Source organism: Ctenopharyngodon idella, chromosome 2 (genome assembly GCF_019924925.1).
Source record: "Ctenopharyngodon idella isolate HZGC_01 chromosome 2, HZGC01, whole genome shotgun sequence".
Taxonomy (NCBI): domain Eukaryota; kingdom Metazoa; phylum Chordata; class Actinopteri; order Cypriniformes; family Xenocyprididae; genus Ctenopharyngodon; species Ctenopharyngodon idella.
Window position 1 is genome coordinate 35,031,361 of NC_067221.1, and position 22,882 is coordinate 35,054,242.

Consider the following 22,882-nt stretch of genomic DNA (forward strand, 5'->3'; position numbering starts at 1 on the left):
ATATGGAATCTGATTCTTGGCTGGACTGATCATCAGTGTTGGGGGTAACACATTACAAGTAACTTGCGTTACTTTTTTAAGTAAATAGTAAAGTAATGCATTACTTTTTCAATTTACAACAAATTAAATAACGGTTAGTTCCTGTCATTTTATTCACGATAAAACACGGCTATGACCGCTTCACCCAACGGTTCTGTGTATCACTACACAACACCCTTAGCAACCACTCTTAGAAACGTAAACATGTTTGTTCTCATTGTTTATTGAAGCTTACTGTATTATGTAGAACTAGAAGAGTATTGTGAGAAAGGGATCGATTGAGTTTATTACCTGCATTCAGATTTAGCATTTTCCTTCAGGTCAGTTCTATGTTCATAATAAAAAATCTGTTTAAATGTCCGCTGCAATATCTTGTCCTTTTAAAAGTTAAGGGGTTTTCCCGTTACTGACAGTGCTAGTCAAAGCATTTGTCAGTTGCGTCTTTTCCGTGTTCACAACAATTCAGACTTTTCAATGTGAAAGTCTTCGCTACTGAATGACACACTCATAAAGACAGTCTTTGCCGCCATCTAATGGCGTAATAATGTAACTTCTGTTGCTGTTCATGGTCAGGGACTATTTTCTCCGGCGGAAGGAAGGCTTTTAGTGAAAGTTTACTTCATGAAAGTTGCACTGATACATATTTTTTGGCTTTAATATTTGTATTGTGTGGTTATTATTCACGATACAGCACAGCCTCTCATACCTTATTGCTTACATATCTAAGTTACTTTTTCAAATAAGTAACGCAAGTTTTTTTCGCACTTATTGACTAACAGCTCTCCTGTTCCCATGTTGAGAGAAATAAAGTGCAGAGGTGTTGTGTGCGCTATGTAAACATGATGGTTATTGTAGTTCTAGACTAAAAATGCATTTACTCATCTCTCTTACATGAAAACATTCAGTATTCCTCAAAATGAATAAAACCGTGAAATGCTATCTCAGAAGTTTACGCAAACTTGAAATAAATATTAAATTACACAAATATACTTTACGCAAAAGTAATGTAATGCATTACTTTTCATAAAAAGTAACTAAGTAATGCAATTAGTTACTTTTTTAGAGAGTAACGCAATATTGTAATAAATTACTTTTAAAAGTAACTGCTGATCATTCAAGCTCTGAGTTGGTTTTCAGCCAACTCATTCATATCCAGTTCAGTCATGAAACTCTAGAGGGCGTAGGCTGATAGGTATTTTACATAAATAAGACTTGTTTGTTGTATGCTAGTCCTGCAGCGTGCTATCAGAGTTCCTCTGAAACCCTCCAGCTCCACCTGCCTAGATCTGATAAAGGATTTAAGTGTGTTTATTTATGCAGCAGCAGCATATCTTACATGCTCACGGCAGCGTGTCTGTGTATATATTGTCAGTAGCAAGTCCATACTTGCTCTGCAGCAGCAGTAATCAACAGCAGCATAGCAGTTCTAGTCCGCCAAGACCAAATACATTAGCACTGCCATATTCATTAACATGCTAAAACTGAGTTGTCATGATTATATATGATTGTATATCCTGGTATTCCTATTCTAATAGAAACCAAAATGACGTTATAGTAAAAATGCAGTTTCATGCCATTATGTAATTTATCTGGAATGAAACCATAGTTGTAATTGAGCCAAAGCATAAAAATTATTTGACATTTTCCAAATATAATATTAATAGACATTAAATTGTAAAACTGCAAAAGTGCCTCAATTAAAAAAAAAACAAAAAAAAAACATTATTTGCTATGGTATATGTTGTCATTTTATGTTCATCGGAATATCTTAAGCATGTAGAATGTTCATAGTGCTCTTTGTTTATACAAACCACTTCATTCTTGTGGCTTGAGGAAACATACATTCCTAAGTATTTGGGCAAGCTTCAAGGTTCTATGGAAATTCCTCGAAGAAATTCCAAGCTAAATGCACTATATTCCTCATTCTCTGGTCAAGACAAGTCTAGTTCAAGATTATAATTGTAAAATAAAACTAAGTGTTTGAAAGCTGAAAAAATTACAATATAAATATTAGAAAAACTTATTAGAAATATTGCCTTGTCAATAAACTATAATAAGTTTGGAAATAAATAAAAACTAAAAAAAAAAAAAAAAAAAAATCAATTTAAACTAAATAGCAAAATGTAAAAAAAAAAAAAAAAAAAAAGATAAAAATGACAAAAACATAATGCAATAACGAAACAAATTAAGCTGAAATTGACATGAAAACTTAAAATATAAAAAAATAAAAGCTAAAATAACACTGGTCAGGTTGTAACAAAACATAATTCCACTCACAATTAAAAAAAAAAAAAAAGTACAGTGAGTTCCCAATGCATGTATTGCACTATAACTTATGTGGTTAGGATTATTGTTTTTCTGTTTTCTGATGACTCTTGTAAACTAGGATATAAAACTATACCCAGATATCTTCAAAAACAAAGATAGCATAGTTTACATATTAAGTGTCCTATAAAACTATATACAAAAGGATCTATTTGTTGTGTTAGCAACTGAAAATACCCTGAACAAGAAATCTGTATTTGCTTTGACAAATCTAATGGCTGAATGAAGCATTTTGCATTTAGTGAACTATAAAATTATTTAAATAAACTATTAAAATTATTTATTTATTTATTTATTTTTCTTGGAGTTTTATTTGTTAATCTATAAACATCTGTGGGCCAATTAGCTTATAGTTTCCTTACTTGGTTAATACCTGGCATTTGTTAAATTCATTAGCACAGGGACAGTCGTCCTGTGACATCTTTACAACTGGTCAAGAGTATAGTTTGCTCTGTACATGTGTCTCAGCTCATGTCTAGGCCCAGACTTTTTTGCATTTTCTGTGCTAATTTTGAGGGAAAATGCATCCGTAGAATATATTTAAATATTGTAAAAAGTGTAGAGTACTACACTTTTATTGGTAGTTAAAGGCATATTCAAATTAAACAATATAATATATTTTTTTAAATCAGTATTCTGCAGCACTGTTGAGACAGCACTCCTAAAGTTAGACTCTAAAACCTTATTATTTTCTTCAAGCATCAGCAAAAGGGAAGAACAGAAAAGAAAGACCTTCCTTTGAACGCTGATTCCTCTCAGGGTTTCTTCCTTATTTGTTTCTTGCCACTGTTGCCTTCAGCTTTGTTAAAAGTCATTGTTAAAAGTGTCAATGCCTTTGTAAAATCTGATTAAAGCTATATGAAATTGACTTTGTTTACTCTGGTGTGACGAATGAAACTTGTTGACAAGTTGTCGTTTGTGAATGGAAATATGGGATTCCTGGCCAGCAACAAGCATGAGACTGTTCAAAACCTGTGTTGTCAGGTCTTCTCAATGTTCATTATTCTGTCAAAGTAAAGGCCCTCAGCCTCAGGTGATGAATGGCCTTCAGAGTTGATGTTAATGTATTGTTTGAAACGGATGTCTCAGGTTTGATCGTAAGAAACAAGGAAAAGGGGGTTGAATGTGAAACTGCAGATAAGTGGATATGGTATGATAAATATGAAACATGTGAAAAATGTCAGATTTTTATCTTGTAGGCCTATGAAGGAAGTAATGAGGACATGCATGAGTAGTTAACAAAAAATGAAAATGCATTGCCAGTATAAGATGTATAAGATAAGACGAGCAGGATCACACCATTAAAGGATTAGTTCACTTTAAAATGAAAATTAGCCCAAGCTTTACTCACCCTCAAGCCATCCTAGGTGTATATGACTTTCTTGTTCCTGATGAACATAATCGAAGAAATATGAATAAATATCCTGACGCATTATAATGGCAGTGAATAAGGTTCACGAGTGAGCTGAAAAAAAAGCTTCCATCCTCATCCATCCATCATAAACGTGTACTCCACACGACTCCAGAGGGTTAATAAAGGCCTTCTGAAGCGAAAAAATGCGTTTGTGTAAAAAAAATATCCATATTTAAACAAGTTATGAAGTCAAATATCTAGCTTCTGCCAGACCACCTTCCGTATTCAACGTACGCAGAAAGTGTAAACCTCTTGCAGTTCACAAAGCTTATGCTACGTCATGCGCTTTCCCTATTCAACTTACGGAAAAAGTGTAACTGACGTGACACCAGTTTACACTTTCTTCATAACGTGTACGGATATTTTTTTACACAAACACATCGCTTCGCTTCAGAAGGCCTTTATTAACCCTCCGGAGCTGCGTGGAGCACATATTTATGATGGAAGGAAGCTTTTTCTTTAGCTCATACTCATGAACCCTATTCACTGCCATTATAAAGCCCGGATGCATTAGGATATTTATTAATATTTCTTCGATTATGTTCATCAGGAACAAGAAAGTCATATACACCTAGGATGACTTGAGGGTGAGTAAAGCGTGGGCTAATTTTCATTTGAAAGTGAACTAATCCTTTAACTCTTGGTGAGATGTTGATGTAAATGTGGTTTTCAGCGCCACCCTTTGGTCAGGCTCGGCTATAGCATGGCCCAACTCTTCCTCAATGTATTGGGTTCAGATTAGGTTCAGATTTGGATCCACCACCAACAAAAAATTAAATCTGTTTTCTGGCATATACTGTGTCCTGGCAGACCATAATCTTAGGAAATACACTACTAGGGCTACATGTAAATAGAACATCTTTTATTTGCTCCTGGCAAATTTAAACTGAACTGAAAGCCTAAATGTGGAATGTTAAGTGGTAGTGTGTGTTGAACTATTTGTTGAACTGTTTTTGCATAGAGTCAAAAAATATTCTTTTGGGGGATTTTACTTCTTTGCTCAGGTACAGGTTCAATACTGTTCTCCTAACTCAGGGATTTTCAACCTTTTAGATGTTTCGGAACCCCAAATATATCCTCACCCTTACCCTAAAATTTAAAAGCCATCTAAATAGTTTATTGTATTAAGACCCAATTTATACTGTAAAATAAAAAAAGACATTATTTGGAAAATATTTACAGCAACCCTGTTCAAGCTAACGCAGGCCGCACGCTCGCTGTGTTCTTTCCTGAGCGGGAACGCGCTCTGCACGAGCTCGTGTGTCCGCGCGAGAGTTTATTGTGCGCGAGACCAACAGAAGCTAACGGCTAAGCACTTCACCGTTAAACATCTCAACATCACATTCAGCGTAGGTTTAACGTGTAAATAAACACACCTACAACTTTTGTGCGTGTTACGTCACATTTTGCTCAGTTTAGTAAACCGTCAGTGAAAACAGTTTTGCAATAAGTGCCTAAAAGGGTGTTGTTTTGTTTAGCTTAGTGTGTGTGTATGTCAGATTAGCAGCGTCTTCTTTCTGTTTTTGTTCATTTTAAACCTCTGCAGCAACTAATAGCAGTTTGTCAGGGAAATATAATGTATACATAGATACTAGGTCTGTGTCTCAAAAGCTAGTAAGTTGCCTACCTAGGACGCATTTTTGGACATTATAGGAAATAAGGTAGGCAGCTTAACTAAGTTTTCAGACCCAACCCCTGTGTGTCTGTGGGATAAGTTTGTTGTTGTTTATGTGCCATGTTGTGTACTTCATCTGCAGTCCAGCCAATGAGTGATCATGTCTGGGGTGAAAAGGAAAATAGTGGACAAAGATCCTGACTATGAGGACATCACTCAAGTGCAGGAGAACAAGAGGAGCAAAGTGGTGGAGCAGAATGGTAAGACTAGGTTCCTAACAGTGATGTAGAGTATCAAACAGTGGTTTACATAACTGATTTAAGTTGTTTTTTTAATCTGCCTGTTTGATTTTTTTTTATCAGCCCGTGATGCTGCAGTGCAGAAGATTGAAGCCATCATTAAGGATCAGTTTTCTCTTGAGATGAAGAATAAGGAGCATGAAATCGAAGTCATCGGACAGGTAATCATCTGTCCATTACTCACCTGATCTTTACAGTATGTCTCAAAACTATGTAGACTGGCCTTCAGGACAGAACTTTATCTTATTTCTTAGGTGCAGCAGTGCTTTGTTAGTCCAAAAGTACTTTTAATCAGGGGTGTAAAAAGTACTGAGAAGTTCAGTAGGTACTGCGTCAAATATTTTATTTAAAAGTGAAAGTATACATACTTCAGACAAAGTAAACACTTGGAATACACTACACAACTTTTCAAATCTGAACAGATTTTAAAACACCAAGCAAAAGTGTTCACTCATTGTCACTCACCTGTCTCTTTACAAGGCTGAAAGAACATTACAGTGAAATATTTTTTGTTGGTGGTTGAAATAAGGGTTTATTGGCCTGTTTGCTAGTTTCTACGAAAATATATTGTAATATTAATATAATAAATATTGTATTAATATATTAATAACTATAAATAGATCAGTATTATACTGTATTATTTGTTTGATATGAGTGTCTGATAATGCACCAGCACTGCAGCTGTAGAGAGAAACGGTTTACTCTGATGTTGCCATAAATAATGTTCATTTTGTTATTATTGTCTCTTTTTTTTTTTTTCTTCAGAGGCTGAATGAGGCCAGGAGAATGATGGACAAGCTCAGAGCGTGCATTGTTGCAAACTACTATGCCAATGCTGGCCAGCCTAAAGTCCCTGAGGTAATGTGTAGAGATACATTTTGTCTATAGAGTGAAATAGTTGGGTTCCAGAAGTAAAAATCCCATTCATTTTCTCCATAGGGGAATTGATTTTGAACAATGACTTATAAACATTTTAAGACAGACGTGCTGTGAGCTATGAGGTTGTTAATCGATAGTATATGCTTTTGTTAAAGTCATCAGCCTGCAACAGATTTTTTAAATAATCACATCAACAGTGGATTTCCTGGTGGAAGAACTACATTACCCATGACTCTGCAAAAAGCTCTATCAAATATATTGTTTGACATTTGAAATGAATCCGCTTGTTAAGTCTGATATCACACATTACTGTTTCTAGGTTCAAATGCTCTATCAGATGCCAAAAGCAAACAACAAATGGTGCTGATATACACTCACTGTACTCTCTAATACTACAGAAAAAATCCTAACCTTTATCTCATACTGAAATCTCAGATGGTGTTCAGACAGTGATTCATATTTTATTAATCATTTTATTAGTCTGGGACACAGTGAGCCTAGACTGTACATTGTGAGTTTTTAAAAGCTTAGCTTTAATGTATGATATGAATAAACAGTGCTCATTAATGGCTGCTGAGATAGTAATCTCAATTAAAATGAATAGAGGCTTGGACCTTATGTCACTACATAACAAGCAGATAGTTATATATTTCTCCATCATTTTAAATTTGATTATATCATTTGAATTGCTTCATGGGATTGTAGTTCTTTGCCTCATTTCAGCTGCTAAGTACGCAGTCTTGTACCTTTTGTCTTTTCGTCTGATTTTCAAATACTTTTTTACTTTAGTTAAGTTTTTAATGTTGTGATTCACCTCGTAGCTGGTTGGTTTGGTTCATGGCTTCTAACTTTTTTTTTTTAAAAAGTTTTAAATTAATGTGAAAAATACTTGTCCAAGTGGACAAACACTGTTGCACTCTTTATGTGTAAAAAAAACAATAAGCTTCTGGTTTTGCTCATTCTACGTGAACAAACATCCAGTTTTGTTGCTGCTTTGTAGAAAGCTCCTTTAAGCCCAAACAGGTGATCACTGATTTCATTTGCTTCCAGGCCTCTAATAAGAGTGACCCATCTGTGTTCAACCACCCTGCCATAAAGCGCTTCCTGGATTCCCCCTCTCGCTCCTCATCTCCACTGAACCAGAATTCAGAGACGCCATCACAGGTCCAGTCTGAGACTGAGTCCCTCAGCCAGCATGGGGAGGCTGGGGAGAGAGAGACAGACAGCGGTAGAGAGGATGGGGCTCCACGTGAGCGACGACCCGGCAGGAACACAGGAAAGGTTAGTGGCCCACACATTATCAGGCTTTAAAAGCACAATGTGTAGTTTTTTGCCGCTAGAGGTCACTTATTCAAAACAAAGGCATAACTTGATGATGCCTTGTTTTCGCGGAATCATGGGAGGTGTTGTCTTCATGTCTACAGCCAGTGGTAAAGAATCCGATGGGACTCATGCAGAAATCATATTAATGAATGACCTAATGTACTAAAGATTTATTAACATTACTGTAGTATGAAGCAAGGTGTGGCTGAAAGCCGTTGGAGCTGAACGAGGCCGCTGGAGCGATTGCTAATGAAAAATGAGCGCGACACACGGCTTGAGAGAAGTGGAGCTTTTTTATTATGCCGCAGACGACCGCTTCTTCCGGTCATGTGTATGTGGGGTAACGCAGCACTGTTTTATCATATTGGATACATTTGTGTGTTGAAAGTTGTTATAATGCTACTCTGTGCATTCGCTCGGCGGCTACTATGAGACACTTGTTGCACACTGCAGTGAGCTAGATCGATATTAGGCATGGTAAAACGTACTTGCGGTAAATCAAGAAAACAAGATTTAAACAATAAGACTTACTGTGTTGAGCTATATAACAATGATTAGTTTTCTGTCTATAAATGTATCCAATCAGTTGCTCGCTTGTCTAATAAACACATAATATATTAAAGCGTCTTTGGTGTTTCCATGGTTTCTACAAAATAAAAACGGAAATTGAGGGTAACGTTGTTATGATAGGCAATGCACAGACACAGTCCGTGTCCTGGTTAAAATTTCTCTGGATTTAAACATTCTTGGAAACATTTGGTAGAATGTAAGTACACAAGTTAACAAAATATATAACATTGCTCTAGTGGTTTTTGGATATTCCAGAAATTTTACATATTGTGCCTTTTATAGGTTTTCAGAATGTAGTAATGATGCTGCGAAACCCTATTGAACCACAAAAGGTTGTGCGTCACAGTGATTTGTAAAATGTGAAAAATAGAAAATTAATAGAAGACCTCCATGATTACTTAATAATTTAATAAACAAACCTTTGATAACAAGACTGTCAAAAATGTTGATAGCAAATTTCTACATAAGGGCTATAACCACCATAACGATGCAAGTTTTTTCTTTACAAATCAAACGCATTATGTTATATGGCATATAAAAACGTGAGCATTCACCATGGATTGAATGTAGTAATGCTAACCATGGTATTGTGGCAGAAGTAGTTGAATATTTTTACATTATTATTTTCAGGGTTCATATAACCTTTTGAGAGCTTCGCGAATCTTTTTCCAGCACTTCAAAGCTCTAAATGTGAATAATTGTGTTACAGGTCGATTTAAGGTGTGCCCCTAAATTTTCTGCTTGTGCTCCTAAAATTTTTAGTAAAGGGCTACAGTGCTCCTAAAAAAAGTCTGGAGCCCTGCATACAATGCATTAGAAGGTCCATTACAAGGCATAATTAATGCAATCAAATACTTTTATAATGTATTATACATAAAGGATTTAAGTAAAGTGTTACCGAAACTTTTTAATACATGTTTGAGGCATTACTTGACAATACCAATTTTTTGTTACATGCCCATGTGTAGGACACATTTGGTGTGCCATCATCCTTAGAGCAGCATGTGACTTACCACACTACAGGAGAGGAGGCTTCTCGACTCTACATGAAGAAAACCATTGTTGTGGGCAATGTATCCAAGTATGTAGCCTTATATTTGTCTCTTTGCCCTTATTTCACGGATAGATCATATTATAGTTTCATATTGCCAGTTTTAATTTTACTATATTAGTTGATGTCTTTTGCACTCAGTAGTAGTGTGTACCCTGTATGATTTAAAAAACATTTTATCATTTGTTTGTAATGTAGATCAGCTTAATCCGAACAACCAGAGGGATGGTGGCCTAAATCTTTATTGCACTTGAAAGTTTTGATTTAGCACCTCTGGGATGTTGACTGATGTTTATGCTCTTCCTCTGAACAATACTGGTGTGCCCTTGAGAAGGACACTTTATTCTTGGTTCTCGTTACCTTAAAGGGATAGTTCACCCGAAAAGGATCATTCCGTAATAATTCTATGATTCTACGGAAGCTTATTTCTGCCATGAAATAAAAAGGTAATTAAAAAAGGTAATTGTGACTTTTTATCTCACAATTCTGACCTTTTTTCACATAATTGCAAGATATAAACTCACAATTGCTAGTTATAAAGTCAGAATTGTGTGATATAAAGTCAGAATTGTGTGATATAAAGTCAGAATTGCCAGTTATAAAGTCAGAATTGTGTGATATAAAGTCAGAATTGCGAGTTATAAAGTCAGAATTGCATGATACAAAGTCAGAATTGCGAGTTCTAAAGTCAGAATTGCATGATATAAAGTCAGAATTGCGAGTTAGAAAGTCGAGGGGGAAAAAGACTGACGTTTTTTTTTTCACAGAATTTGCTAGTTTATATCTCACAATTCTGACTTTATAAGAAGCAATTGCGAGTTTATATCATGCAATTCTGAGAAAAAAAGTCAGAATTGTGAGATGCAAACTCGCAATTGCGAGAAAAAAGTCAGATTTGCGACTTTATATCTCACAATTCTGACTTTATATCATGCAATTCTGACTATAACTTGCAATTGTTTAAATCTCACAATTGCGAGGAAAAAAAAGTCTGAATTGTGTAAAAAGTCGCAATTACCTTTTTAATTGTTTTATTTAGTGGTGGAAACAAGCTTCCATACATTTTAAATCTGTATGTCTTTCATTCTTCTGTGGAACACAAAAGGAGAAATATCTGAACTGTCATGAACTTGCCAAGGTGAAATACGCCTGATGTCAAAGGTTTAATTGAAAAATTCTGGTCTATTTGTTTAAAAACAAAACAAAAAAAACTATTGTATTGCTTCAGAAGACTTTAAATTTATAGAACATCTGTAGTGAGGAGCTACAGTCTCCATTCATTGAAATTCCATGGAAAAGAGTGATTGATACATTATTAAGAATAAGAAGAATGTCATACAGGTTTGAAATGACATGTGGGTGAGTAAATGATGACAGAATTTTCATTTTATTAATTCTTCAAACCATCATGTTTCTTGCTCCTCTGTCACAAAAAAACAAAACAAACAAAAAACAGTCATTGATTATTTGGATAAATGCTTTTATGAGAAACAATATTTATTTCTGTTGGCTTCTGTTGGTATTAATTTTTAAATGCATAACTTTCTTCGGAAAATCTCAGTATTATTTTTCCAAATCCAAATAAACCTCCACGTGGAAAAAAGCAAAGCTTTAGCTTTCCCTAGGCAGCGATCTAACCTAATTTATTCCGCATTATCACACAGTCCTCGTCTACTTTACCTCATAAAATTCACTCAGAGCATGTGAGAGAGACACAAGTGTGTGTGTCTGCATATAAGCAACAATATAAGATCATTTTTTTCTGCATGCAGAGCTACTGAAGATCTTTATGAGACTGTTTACTCCAGGCCCAGTGTGCTGAAAAAAACTCACCATCTCAAGCTGTTTATCTGAATAAAGACTCTCTGAACAGCTCTACATTCTACATTTATGCTTTCTTTCCTGAGAAACTTAAAATTAAGTGCACAAATCACTGAGGCAGGTAGCTGAAAATACACACTGCATGCTGAGCTGAAAAGAAACTCAAGACTTGGGCAAATAAACTGACTTCTTATCCTTACTGAATGGATATGAAAAGTGTGTTAAGTGTTTCAAAATATTTAAAATGTTTAAATATAACTGTAGAGTTGGCTCTTCTGACAGTTACTGGGAGGTTCATACTGTTTTTTTTTTTTCTTCTCTTCTCTAATTAGGGTTGTGAACAACAATCCTGACCCAAACAATAAGTGAAAGCTTGTGTGTGTGTATGCTACTATAAATTGATTTGAGTTTGATTTTAATACTGATGTTGTTTTCTTTCTCAGGTATATTGCTCCTGATAAACGTGAGGAGAATGATCAGTCCACTCATAAATGGATGGTGTATGTTCGAGGTTCTCGTAAAGAGCCTAGTATCGACCATTTTGTGAAGAAGGTCTGGTTCTTCCTGCACCCTAGCTACAAGCCCAATGATCTTGTGGAAGTCAGGTGTGTGTTAACTTGCCTCTCTAATTTATTGTTTCTGTTTTGTTTGAAATATTTTTGAGGATACTGATATATTTTTTTTTCAGGATTCTTCGATGAATAGAAAGTTCAATAGAACAGCATTTATTTGAAATAGATTTTTTTGTAACATTACAAATAATAAACTTTAAACTGTCACTTTTTTGATCAACTCAATGCATCCTTGCTGATCTAAAGTATTAATTTCTTAAAAAAAAAAAAAATAGTATTCCCTGTTAGCGATCATGTTAGAATCATTTTGCAATTTTTTTTTTGCGCTTCAAGCAATATCAACACAGAACAGGCAGTGCCCTCTAGTGGAGGAGACTATTCATCACTGTGGTGCTTTTATTTCTCTCTTCTGAGATAGAAAGGCTCTTTTTAAACTTTGTGTGTGTGTGTGTGTGTGTGTGTGTGTGTGTGTGTGTGTGTGTGTGTGTGTGTTTAGTGAGCCACCGTTCCACTTGACACGCAGAGGGTGGGGAGAGTTTCCTGTCCGCGTGCAGATTCACTTTAAAGATCAACGGAACAAGCGTATCGACATCATTCACCACTTAAAGGTCAGGCGCTTACTGACCACTTGCATACACACTCTCTTTGAAACCTTTTGTTGCCCTTTTCATCTCTCCTTTTCTCCCTCTTTATCTTTCTTTGTATTTTTTTACGTGGGAAATTCAAACAGTAGAGGACATCCTCCTCAATGTCTTTGAAATTTACTGAGGGGATTACATTTTTTGTTTTGGTGTGTGCAGAGTGCACATAATAGAATATGCCTGTATGAATCCATCATTTTATGCTGGAATCTAAAGGTGAAATGGTCGATTTTATAAAGCATTCTGTCTGTTGATATTTCCTTTCTCCTTTATCTCTTGTCACAACAATCCCTTTTGTTATAGGTTAAAAATACAAAGGTAAAATAGAGGGAGAATCGAGATGTCAAGACAAAAGAAAAGTTTGTGGATTAAAGTACTTTCCTCCACCCACAATCCTCTTAGATTCTAGACAGCAAAGACTGTTGAATGTTCTTTAATGTCTCTGTTATTTATCTTCTTTTATTTGTTCTCCCTCAGCTTGACCGAACATACACAGGTTTACAGACTTTGGGAGCTGAAACGGTAAGACACACAGAGTATCTTAATATTTACCTGAAATGACAGCTGTGCTCATAGGTTTACATAATTATGTTTTTTATTTTATTTTAAAATGAGAGAGCTTTAAGGGTCATTAATTACTCACCCTCATGTCGTTCCAAACCCATAAGACCTTCGTTCATCTTCAGAACACAAATTAAGATATTTTTGATGAAATCCGAGAAGTTTCTGAACCATACACGTCAACTTCATTGCACCTCTCAAGGCCCAGAAAGGTTGTAAAGACGTCGTTAAAATAGTCCACGTGACTACAGTGGTTCAACCTTAATGTTATGAATTATAGTACGAGAATACTTTTTTGTACGCAAAAAACAAACAAAAATAACAACTTTATTCAACAATTTGACAAACAGACTGACAGGGAAGAGGAAAAATAGTTAAATAAAATCGTTATTTTTGTTTGTTTTTGTGCACAAAAAATATTCTCATCACTTTATAACATTAAGGTTGAACCACTGTAGTCACATGAACTATTTGAATGATGACTTTACTACCTTTCTTGTAAAGTACAGTGACATTGATGCCTATGCGTGGTTCAGAAACACCTTGGGTTTCATCAAAAATATCTTAATTTGTGTTCCGAAAATGAACGAAGGTCTTGGAATGACGTGAGGGTGAGTAATTAATTAATGACAGTAATTTCATTTTTGGGTGAACTAACCCTTTAAAACTGAGTTTTCTTTTTCTTTTAACTATCACAAAAGGCTACAATCATGCATTAATGCTCAAGGAACAACACACAATATTAAGAAGCAGTAAATAAAGTTTTTAAACACAATGTGTAAATTTTTTAGTTCTGGACTGTAAGGCACTCTCAGAGAGTGAGAACATTGTGTGTATAAGTGTCTGCAAATTATCATGGATAATTATCCATTTAAAGAAGAAGCACATGTCATTTATCTAAATGGGCTAAGAAGAGAAGTCAAGGTTTCAATTGTGAATATAGTAATGAAAATGTCATAGTCTTCAAGATGATGGATGGCAAGCACAAAACTGGAGTTCTGGTTAGTGTGGGAATGAAAGTGTCAGTCAGGTAAATGAACTATATGGGTGAATGAAGATTTATTGTTGTCACTTGTAACAAAGGAAGAAATTAAATCAAATCTGGTTTGTGTCCATGCGTAATTAAATGCTAAACTGTGTAAATGATTTTCCAGAGTATGTGTACTAAAAAGTGTGTAGTAGGTCAATTTACACAAAGGAAAAAAATAAAATGATGAAAGATATAGGTTTTTTTTTTTTTGTTAAGCTACAGAACTCAGAGAGCAGAAAATTACTTTTCAAACAGGACACAGTAAGCGTGCAGGGGTTTTATAGTTCTAAAATGATTTTGCAATGACAATGTTTATTGCAAGTGTCAAATATATCTGATTTATCTTTAAAATGCCATTTTTTCAGTTTCCCTGTCTTATTTCCCAAAGGTGGTGGATGTTGAGCTCCACAGAAACTCACTGGGCGATGACTTTATCCCCTTTGCCCCCTCATCTTCATCTTCATCATCTTCCTCTCATCTGCCGTTTGCGGGCGGATCCGTCTCCTCCTCCTCCACAGTTACCCAGGGCACTCGGCGGCACTCATCTCCCTCGCAGCACCTTCATGATGATCAACCCAGCTCAGAAAGAGGTAGACAAAACATACACAAATGCTTGTCCATCTCACAGACTGCCACATAATCACACAAAAGAATTATAAAGTCTTCCACTGCCTCTTTAAAATTGGATTATTTTGATTAAGAGGATTAGTAGGATGTTTGCACTTTATTGCATTAGCAGTGGAAGCTGTGCCAAAAATACATATTTTTCCCAGACTAGACCTTCATTTCCAAAGTCACTTGTGTGAAATTGCATTTTGTGTTTGTGACAACAGCTTAAGCTGTTTCCTAATGACACTTCTTGAAGTTATATGTGTGTAAATGACTTCTTGATTAAATCTGTTGATTAGAATCTTAAAAATCCCTCTATTTTCTCATTTCCCCATCAGTTCCAAGTGTCACGGTCAAGAGTGAGTCGATGCGTTCTTCATGTTCTGAACGAACTTCACAGTCAAATAGGTCTGAGAAAATCACCCTTGGTTCCCACGGAAACTCTGCCTTTCAGCCAATCACGGCCAGCTGTAAGATCATTCCACAAGGGCAAGTTCCCAGTCCTGCTGAATCACCCGGGAAATCATTCCAGCCGATCACGATGAGCTGCAAGATTGTTTCTGGTGAGTCTCACAGGTGCACAAAGAAGGTGGAGAAGAGCAGAGTTGAAATGCAAGCAGCAAAATCATGCACTTTCATGTTGCTCTGGCTTTTTTCTTCTAGCGGTTTCGATTTTCTAGAGAAAAGGAGACTGTCAGAAACTTGTGAAACTCCTCTGTAATGCATTATAGATTTGCTGTCAGTGTGTGACAGCGGATCTTAGAGGAGTTCAGTCTGATATGTCTTAGTCTTGCCTTGCCAGACCTACTTTTTTATAAAGTGTGGTCCACACTGCATCTTATTCTTGCCAAGAACCACCCACTTATGCCGCCTTTCCACTGTCTCTGGCATTTGTGTACAATTGTTGTGTTTTGCCCCCTAGTGGAAGTCAAATTAAACATTCTAATTGGTAGTGAAGCAGACATTTCTCCACTTATTCAACATGGTAAAATGAATAAGTAATGAATATATGAATATATCCACACAAAAGAAATGTCTGCCAATATGTCTAAAAGAAAAACATAGGCTTTCAAAAGGCTAATCCATGTAAATAATTATAAAAAAAATTTTTTTGACATAATTATTCATCCATTTTATAGGTAGTGTTTAAGGAATAACACTTTAGTGGAAAAACTCTCACCTCATGCTCATAGGTTTGAATAGAATGTCATTTGATTAGCATGCAAAATGACTAAACTACCAATTGTATGTCTTTTATTTACAACTAGTTTGATTTAATGAAACCCATAAACTTTGACAATTCTAGACAAATATTTGACTTTTCAAGACAAAAGACTGTGATTCCCATTAAAAGCTGTATATTCAAATTGTGTAAAGCCAGCCAAACAGTTTTGAGTTTGCCATTTTCAGGAGACTCTAAGGGTGCTTCTCAACTGGAAGGCTGCATCCTACCGAGGCTGCGTCCTTCCTAGTTCAGTCCTTCAGAGGATTGTAGGCTCGAGTCCTCCTCAGCATTAAATGCTAGAATGAGACGGTCTAGTAAGTGCGCATGGCTACGTCATACATGTTCCCACCCCCACGTCTCAACACGTAAATACTAATAAAACGTAATTTTGGAAAAATACTTTATTACAAATCTTTGTAATAAAGCTTTCTATTAATGCAATACAATGAATCACAGCCATCTATAATCTCCCAGTGGCTTACATTATTGGCAGTTTAGCGTGAAGTGAGTAATTTACACCAAAACAAAAGATAACATCTATGCTTTCATGTCCGAAAACATTATTTTTGTCTTATATTTCATAATAAATTCATACAAGCTCAATACCGACTCGTTTTCCGTCAGTTTTTTTTGTGAATTGGAATATGTACAAAGGATTGAGGGTGATTGAAGGTCGCAAAGGATGCATCCCGTGCATCCTTCAAATTCAGCTGAACGAAGGACGCGAAACGAAGGCTGCCTTTCAGGGGTCCTTCCGGTTGAGATGGCCTTCAGCGACGTTTGATGACGTGGCAGCCGGGATATGCAGCCTTCATAGGATGCAGCCTTCTGTTTGAGAAGCACCCTAAATGGTAAACTCAGCTGGCTTGCCGTAAAAAGATTAGACAAGAAAAAGCAGGTCATTGTAAAGATGTGAAACTGTTCTGTAATGCATTATGGATTAACAGTCTGTGTAACTCTGTAACACAGTGAGAAATTTATGAGGATCACTCCGTAAATCTAATTACAGAAACAAAATTTTTGTGTTCCAGGCTCTCCTATCTCCACCCCTAGTCACTCTCCTCTTCCCCGGACATCGTCCTCCACTCCAGTTCATATGAAGTCCAGTCCATCAGTCATAAATAACCCCTATATTATTGTGGACAAACCAGGACAAGTCATTAATATGGCTGCATCGGCATCTGCAGCTACAGGTATACTCTCCAACACCCCAACAGTCACTTTTAGCACACAATAAATCACATCTCCTCTTGTTTATCTGAGTTTGTATCCAAAAAGATGTTGGTCACTGGGTTTCTGTTTTATCCCCTTATGTTCAACATCAAAAAAGTTCTGATTGGCTGTTATTTTTGTTGCTTTGCAGCAATGTTCTGGTTTTAGCAAGGACAATGAAATTACTTTTTACTTGAAATTTGTCGCATCGCGCATGGGGAGGACACTTTGTGATAGTGTCAGGAGTGAATGATGAAGACAAATCACAAAGTACAAGTTCCCCCTTCAGTTCTTTTTCTTTATCCTTCTCGCACTCTCTCTCACACACACTTTCTGTGCTTTACTCTTTCCCATGACTCATGCTGTGGGTTTGCAGGCCATCATAAAAGCAAGTTGCCATAGCGACCACATCACTGAGAGTTTAGGAGTGTGTGGAGTATGCAGTTGATGTAACATTATTGTGTGTGTGTGTGTGTGTGTGTGTGTGTGTGTGTGGAGAACAATTCCACCTCCATGGCTGCACAACTGATGTGCTTCTCGCATATGCTGTATCGCCTATAACTCCATTCTGACACAACATCTTTACAGCACACACAAACCTCCACACGAACACACCTACATGCTCTCAGGGAAGATGAGTGTGTGTGTGGGTGGTCAGAGCTCTGTGCTGTGGTTCTAAAGCAACATAGTGACCATTTTGGACATATTAAGAGCAGACAGAAATACTATTCAAAACTCAACACTTTACCACCCTATGATTGTAGAAATCATAGTTGTCATTTTTCTCAGGCTTTTTAAAATTACAAAGTTTCAAAACCAAATAGTCTGCCTATTTAGCATTGTGGGACATCATAGGTGCATTTGTATCAACCGTACAATGCTTGGAATGCAGGTAGGACACTCAAAATGAGCGTTCGAACAATTCTGTAATGGCCAAAAATGCTGAATTTGAATGTTCCTGTGATGGCAAAATGCTTTATAGGTTGGATGCTTGAACTGAAAACAAGCCTTTGATGCTTTAAAATGCTATCTAGGTACAGTAGACACTTGGTTATAACATTTGAGCTCATCTTTGATTGCCAATAATGCTGTTTTTGTATGCAGCTCACTAGGTTTCAAAACACAGCCAATCTCTTATGACTCTGCTGTGTTCTGATATTATGCAGAATTTATACAATGACATGAAAATGAGGCGTTAATGAAGTCTGAACATCTAAGACAGCTGCTTTGAGTTAAAACTAACATCAACATATAAAATATTCTGCTACATGCTTTTATGAATTATTAAGGCATTGCCTAGAGTTTAAAATTCTCTACTGGGAAAATGTATCTGTATTACATGAAGATGAGTAAAGCTATTTTAGGGTGTTTTCACAACTATTGTTAGTTTTGCTCTGAAACAGGGACTTAATTTGACACAATGTTGCATTTTCTTCTTGGTTCGGTTCGCTTTCACAAGGTAACATAAAGTGTACCAAAATGTGTTTATGCAAATCACATGCGAGTAAAACTGTCCTCTTATTGGTTAGAGTTTTCCCTCCGTCATCCATCGAGATGATTGACAGGTTCACTCCATGAGCTTATTGTGGCTTTATTTGTAACTGTCGAGACACAATACAGATGTAGCCATCATTTCAGCGGTTAAATTATATACTACATTCATATTAATGCTGTGGTAAATTCAAACATGCTCTCTTTCTGGATCTCCCAGCACTGTCTAGTAGGCTAACTGTGTCAAGAGTCAAGACACATGCAAACACTATACGAACGTTATACTGCAGCAGAGTGGGAAGGCTTTGTCGGGACAGCATTCTTGCACGGAGAAGAACATTTTTTACATGAAGAGCCGATCTTTGGTTTAAGTTTTCAACTACAGTAACTAATGTGCTCACTCACAGAATCAAACACTGCTGCATTTTATATAACACATTTCCCATTATGAATTATGATACTGTTTGGTTCGAAAATCACCTTAATGAAAATCACCTTATAAAAATGAAATAACAGTATGACAACTGTTGTCATTTTTTATTGCTTTTCCTAATTGAATGGAAATGAATTTGACTTGAATTTTCAGATTGTCAGAGCAGCTTCACAAAATCACCGCATGCATGTCTTGAGCTATAATATCTCTGTCTTTGTGTTACTGGAGAACAGAGCTTGTGAAAATCAGGCTGTGAATCTGGAGAAGCAGCATGCCAACCATCCTGGGGGATGGTGCATTATGAGATTTGGAGTAAATAAACTACTTTGTTTTTTCGGTTCACACAGATATACTGGAGAAATTGAGCAAAAGAGCTGACGTCTTAAGACATTTAGGTTAAACACTGAGCTGCAGAGTTACTCACAATTCCTTTGTGCACAAAGATGCAGACTAAAAACCTGTATGTGCCAAAGTTTTTGTCAACCTCTGAGAAAAAATCTTAAAGGGTTAGTTCACCCAAAAATGAAAATTCCAAAAATTACAATACAGAAAAAAAGATCGCTACTTCCACTACTTATGTTACATCGCGACTTTAACACATACTTCCATTAGGCATGGGTTATTTGTCAGATAAAGTGTCATATCTATTTGTTATATCTGCTGTTTTCATATGTTCATCCTAGGCAGTCCGTCAGCCAAGCAGAGCAGCACAGCCCATGGTGCTCGATCACCTGCTCCTAAAGTTCACACCAGCAGCTTCCTGTCCTCTGGCGTCAAGGTGAGACTGAAAGTGTATGTTTCTCTCATAGTGTATGGATTTATTTAATGCATCCCAGCTTTTATTGCAGTTTGCAGTCTTACTGCTGAAGTCCAGCCATTTGATTAGGACTCCTGAAGAAGAATTTACCTACTCTGAGTGTGCGTGTATTTTGCTTCCCTTTAGCAGTCTTTTATTTCATTATCTGGCTTGATTTATTACCATGCATAGTGGTGAGCATCTCTCTCTTGCTTCTACTAGGTGACTAAAATGAAGGGTGGGTGGATTAAAATAGAATATCAGTAGAAATTATGTGGGTATTGTAGTTGAAATCACCTATAATTGACAAAAAACAGATTGAAAACAGGCAGTTGAAAACAATGTGGCACAATCAGTTCCCCTTCAGGCAGATTGGCATGATGAATCAGTACCCATTTGTGTTCAGAGAGAGCTGTAATGGAGCTTGTAAGAGGTAGGCACTCCTAAATAGGAATTCATTTGTCTGTCATTGTGCTTTAGAGCTGTATTAATATGGGCTCTGCTGTTCTGCTGTTTTACAAAGTAAAAAGATGGTGTTTGACTGAATCATACCGACACTTAAAGTAGTAATAGGTTGTCTGTCCTTCTGTTGAACTGATGAGAAACACACTGAAATTAGGTGATGATCTCTCTCTCTTTCTCTCTCTCTATCTGGGTTATTCTCTGAGGGTGTTTCAATGTTTTCTGGACACTGCGGGCTAAATTAACACCGGTAGTTATTAATAGGTACTGCCAGGCGGTGCAGTAAGCGGTCTGCAGCAGCTGTGTGTGTGTGTGTGTGTGAGGTTTTAAAATGGGGCATCTATCTGTGGCGTGATGCTGCTGCTTTTGCACAAGCTGTACAGAGGACGGACACACACACACACACACACACACACACACACACACACACACACACACACACACACACACAGATGTGTTGTGGATATACAGTGGGAGGAAACAGATGTTTCTTCAGAAAAGTCAAAAATAATTTGTGCTTGTGTCTGTTTTTTTTCTTTAAAGGTTTTTAAAAGAAGTCTCTTATGCTCGCCATTTATTTGCCCATTCAAAATACAGTAAAAACACTAATGTGTGAAATATTATTATAATTTAAAATAACTTTTTAGTTTTTATTTATATATATATATATATATATATATATATATATATATATATATTAAAATGTAATTATTTTGTGATCAAAGCTGAATTTTCAGCATCATTACTCCAGTCTTCAGTGTCACATGATCCTTCAGAAATCATTGATTTGGTGCTCAAGAAACATTTTGTATCAAAAAAGTCATGCTGCTTAATATTTTCAAGATTCTTTGATTAATAGAACATTCAAAATAACAGCATTTATTTAAAATAGCTGTGAAATGTTTTGTGATATTTTACATTTCTTTACTGACACTTTTGATCAATTTAATGCCTCCTTGCTGAATAAAAATATTAGTTTCTTAAAAAATATTACTAAAAATTGTGTAGTTGACTGAATTTTTCTTTTTCTCAGGATCTTAAAAATCTTTTTGTCAGAAGCTTAAATGATTGAAAAAATATATATATATTTTGCGCTTAATACAATTTCTTAAACTTTTTTTCTTTTTCTTTAAATGACATATTGAAGGAATAAATCCATCACATATCCAGTATACATGTGAACTCCTTTAATACTGTTTAAAAAGCATCCCAGAATGCCCTTCATGAATTTATTAAGAGGGAATCTAGACAGAGGGTGATGACTTTTAAAAAGTTAAAATATAAGAGAGGTTTGATTTGTTTAACATTTTTGATCACTACTTAATTATTAGAAGGATTCCTTCAGGAATTGTTTAAAAATAAACTACATTGCAAAAAATAAATAAATAAATAGTTTGGACACCTACTCATTCGTTATAATTATTACTATTTTTAACAGTGAAGTCTTAAAGGGTTAGTTCACCAAAAAATGAAAATTCTGTCATTAATTACTCACCCTCATGCCGTTCCAAACCTGTAAGACTTTTGTTCATCTTCGGAACACAAATGAAGATCTTTTTGATGAAATCTGTGAGCTTTCTGTCCCTCCATTGACAGCTATGCAACTACTACTTTGATGCTTCAAAAAGTCCATAAAGAGATCATAAAACTAATCCAAATGAAGTGAGCTGTTTAGTCCAAATTTTTTGAAGAGACACGATCACTTTATATGATGAACATATTTAATTTAGGCTTTTCACATTTAAACATTGATCAGAGAACATAAACAAAAGCTCAACTGAACCTGCTTTACGTGCAAACAAACCTCTTGCGTAAGCTCAAACGTGCTGCGTAACACAAGAGAATGAACCTCATTGGTTCTCGCACGTCAAGCGAACATGCTTGAGCTTCCATTTACCACAACTGATGTTTAAGTTGATGAATGTTTATGTGAATAAAAGCTTAAATTAAATCTGTTCATCATATAAAGCGATCAAGTCTGGACTGAACCGCTCAATTCATATGTATTAGTTTTACAATCTCTTTATGAACTTTTTGAACTGTCAAAGTGTCAGTTGTATAGCTGTCAATGGAGGGACAGAAAGTCTTCATTTGTGTTCCGAAGATGAACGAAAGTCTTACGGGTTTGGAACGGCATGAGGGTGAGTAAGTGATGACAGAATTTTCATTTTTGGGTGAACTTACCCTTTAAGACTTCACTGTTAGTCTAAAGTGTTAAAAATAGTAATAATTAATTATAAAGAATGAGTAGGTGTCCAAACTATTTTTTTGCACTGTAGATTCTTGAAGGAACAACATTTAGTTTTAAATTCAGGTTTAGAGTGTTTAGACTGCCTCGATGATGTATGCGGCCGACAAATGCGACCTCCAGAGGACGCAGCCTTCAAAATGAGACACAGCTTGTGTAAGTGTGCGTTTTTCTGTGCTGCTGGAAGGAGAGGTGAATCTTCACAGAGTTCATCTCAGTGTTCAGCCTCTCCCTCAGAGAAGCGTGTGTTTATCTTACCTAAGGGA

The 22,882-nt window shown here is 36.0% G+C and overlaps 1 protein-coding gene across 3 annotated transcripts in view; it reads left to right on the plus strand.

Moving 5' to 3' along the window:
- Positions 1 to 4,991: 4,991 nt before the first annotated feature.
- yeats2 (YEATS domain containing 2) overlaps positions 4,992 to 22,882 on the plus strand; it is a 38,733-nt gene continuing 20,842 nt past the window's right edge. For 2 of the 3 annotated variants that reach the window (XM_051868474.1, XM_051868493.1), the window contains exons 1-13: positions 4,992 to 5,127; positions 5,536 to 5,653; positions 5,756 to 5,853; positions 6,458 to 6,550; positions 7,622 to 7,852; positions 9,433 to 9,545; positions 11,780 to 11,941; positions 12,405 to 12,516; positions 13,027 to 13,071; positions 14,529 to 14,730; positions 15,088 to 15,312; positions 17,006 to 17,167; positions 19,794 to 19,888. In XM_051868474.1, coding sequence (XP_051724434.1) covers positions 5,554 to 5,653; positions 5,756 to 5,853; positions 6,458 to 6,550; positions 7,622 to 7,852; positions 9,433 to 9,545; positions 11,780 to 11,941; positions 12,405 to 12,516; positions 13,027 to 13,071; positions 14,529 to 14,730; positions 15,088 to 15,312; positions 17,006 to 17,167; positions 19,794 to 19,888 — 1,638 coding nt within the window. In that variant the 5' untranslated portion in view covers positions 4,992 to 5,127; positions 5,536 to 5,553. The other variant, XM_051868482.1, reaches the window with a different exon arrangement.